The sequence below is a fragment of the Propithecus coquereli genome, unplaced genomic scaffold, assembly GCF_000956105.1.
Source record: "Propithecus coquereli isolate 6110/MARCELLA unplaced genomic scaffold, Pcoq_1.0 Scaffold6, whole genome shotgun sequence".
Taxonomy (NCBI): Eukaryota; Metazoa; Chordata; class Mammalia; order Primates; family Indriidae; genus Propithecus; species Propithecus coquereli.
In genome coordinates, this window is record NW_012151951.1 from 764,694 (window position 1) to 767,142 (window position 2,449).

General features: G+C 34.8%; 1 protein-coding gene across 1 annotated transcript in view; it reads right to left on the reverse strand.

Moving 5' to 3' along the window:
* Positions 1 to 2,449, reverse strand: part of ANGPTL5 (angiopoietin-like 5) — a 17,574-nt gene that overhangs the window by 7,293 nt on the left and 7,832 nt on the right. Inside the window, exons 3-4 of the mRNA XM_012659105.1 lie at positions 2,281 to 2,384; positions 1,309 to 1,402 (exon numbers count right to left, since the gene is read on the reverse strand). Of these exons, the coding sequence (XP_012514559.1) occupies positions 1,309 to 1,402; positions 2,281 to 2,384 (198 nt within the window). The remainder of the gene's footprint in view (positions 1 to 1,308; positions 1,403 to 2,280; positions 2,385 to 2,449) is intronic.

Below are 2,449 nucleotides of genomic sequence, written 5' to 3' on the forward strand. Positions count from 1 at the left end.
TACTATCAGAATAATAATAATGCTATTACTTCATGATGTTATTCTGATAATTTACATAGTAAGCTATCACATAAAGCCTTTAGCACAGTGTCTAGCAACACAAATATGCAGAAAATATTATCCACAAAAAGTCAGCTGTAAAAAATTATTTACTTTCCCCTTAATTTCCAGAAGACATAAATTTGTTCCAAATCATTAAGAGACATTTTTATAACGACTTTATGCTCACAAATATGATAGAAGTTCACAGTGAAGGACTGATCTGAGTTGGGGTGTCTGCTTTGTCATTACCATCCGGATAAACGTGAACAGATTATTTCCATTTTCTGAGCTGGATATTCCTCATCTAATGATGATCATTATCATAACAAGCCTTTATATTACTCTTCCTATGCATCAGGCAGTATTTGAAGAGTTTTTCATTGTATTTGCCTGTTTAATCCTCACATCAACTATATAAGGAAAGTACTACGAGTTTACTGATGAGGAAACGGATTATCAAGGAAGTAGCGGATCAAAGATTTGAAGCCAGGCAGTCTGACATCAGAATCCGTGCTCTTAATTAACTACCATGTTACACTACCTATATAGAGGTAGTTATGGGGAATAAATGAGATGCAATAAAATAATTTAAAAACAACAAAATAACATGTGCCTGTCTTTCTACGTAGTATATAGAAGATTCTCAGGCACCGTTTATTTTCTTGCCTTTCTAAGAAAAACATAAAGATCATAAATTAGGCCCTCAATAACCTTTATTTGCTTGCAACATTTTGGTATGAATTCATATTTATAAGGTTTATAGGGCATTTTTCTTAGAAGCCCAGGCCTCTATGAATAAATATGCTGTCCCTTAAAAAGTACAAAAAATGCTAACTTTCCCTTTATTTTTGTCTTAAATTTCTTTTTCTCTTCAAATTTTATGTCCCAATTTGAAACCTTTCAAAAATGTCAAAAAAAAAAATTATACAGGTGGGAGGAACTCTGAAACTTTCTTTTCTTCTATCTGAAAATGAATTATTAATAAAATATAAACTATAAAGCTGCATAAAACTATGCTATTTTCAACAGATTCAGGATATCTTTATATAGCCGTGGCTTTTAAATGGTCAAAAAAAGTTTCCCATTTTAGGAAAGTACACATTATTTGTGGTATAATTTGCTTGATGCCAGGTATGAGTCCTCCGGTCTATTAGAGAATAGTGAGCTGTATTTTTTCAACAAAACTTTTAAATGCACTAACCTGTCCAGGAAAAATTTAAGCAATAAAAGACTAATATGAAAAGGCTGAAATACCAATGTTCTCACCATGTGACTGAACTGGTCTGTGAGGAAAGGGATCCAGCTGTTTTCTAAAAACTTCTGAAGTCAAAAGGAGAACTCGATTCATGAGCTCATTAACCTAAACATACACATAACACACATTCACATTTAAGTAAATTTATATTTTAACAAACCTCCTTTAGCTAAATTCTGTAACTGTTTTCTCTAAGCCTCTTATAAACCCAGCTCTGAAATACATAAGGATGCCCATTTTGCTAGATTGAATCCTGACTGCTTTAACAAAGAGTAAAGGCATAGCTAAACAGCAATCATTAAATTCAACGGTGTCTGCCTCCCTAGCCCTGATTTTATCTGCCTCTGCTTCTGCATTTGGCAGCTCTTGCAGGTCTGGTCTTCATACGTTGCCTGAACCATTGCTGTAGTTTCTTATCTCCCCCTGTGGCTCTTCCTCAAGCCATCCTCCACATCAGCTATCAATTGGATCATGGCATTTCCTTACTCAAACAAAACACTTCAGTCTTCTTGGTAAGGCATGATTTAGTTCCTGACTATCCTTTTAGTTAGTTTTCCTCATAAACTCTCAACTTGACCAGCCATTCCACCCTTGCACCAACACCGCAATGTTCCCCCAAATGGAATGCCCTCCCTTCTTTACCGAACCTTGTGACTTTTAAAGAATTTATTCATCTTTCGTGACTCAGCTAACAGGCTCTGTCCTCCGGGAAGCTTTCTTGGACCTTAGGTTTCTCTTTTGTGTCATTCTGACAGCCTCTACATTTTTTCAACACATTTTTCTCCTCCACTAGACTGTGTGCCCTTTGATTGAAGGTCAGTTGTTTTAATTGCTTTTTGTTTGCCTGAGGCTTACTATGGTGCCTCTAACATAGTAGGCACTAAATAGATGTCTAAACATGAATGCATTAAAAAAAGGTTATACCTCCAGCTAACTACAGGTCACGTGCACATGCAATAACAACACGACTAAAAAATCCATACCTGATTAGATAAATAATCCAAGGAAACTTGTTGTTCATCCATCATATTTCTTAGTAGTTTTTTGGTACTTCGTGTGTAGGAAACAATAGAATTTTGCAAATTTCCTTAATCATAACAAAAAGCGTCTGCTAAATATTATATTGTTATAAAAAAATGATTACAGTGAAAA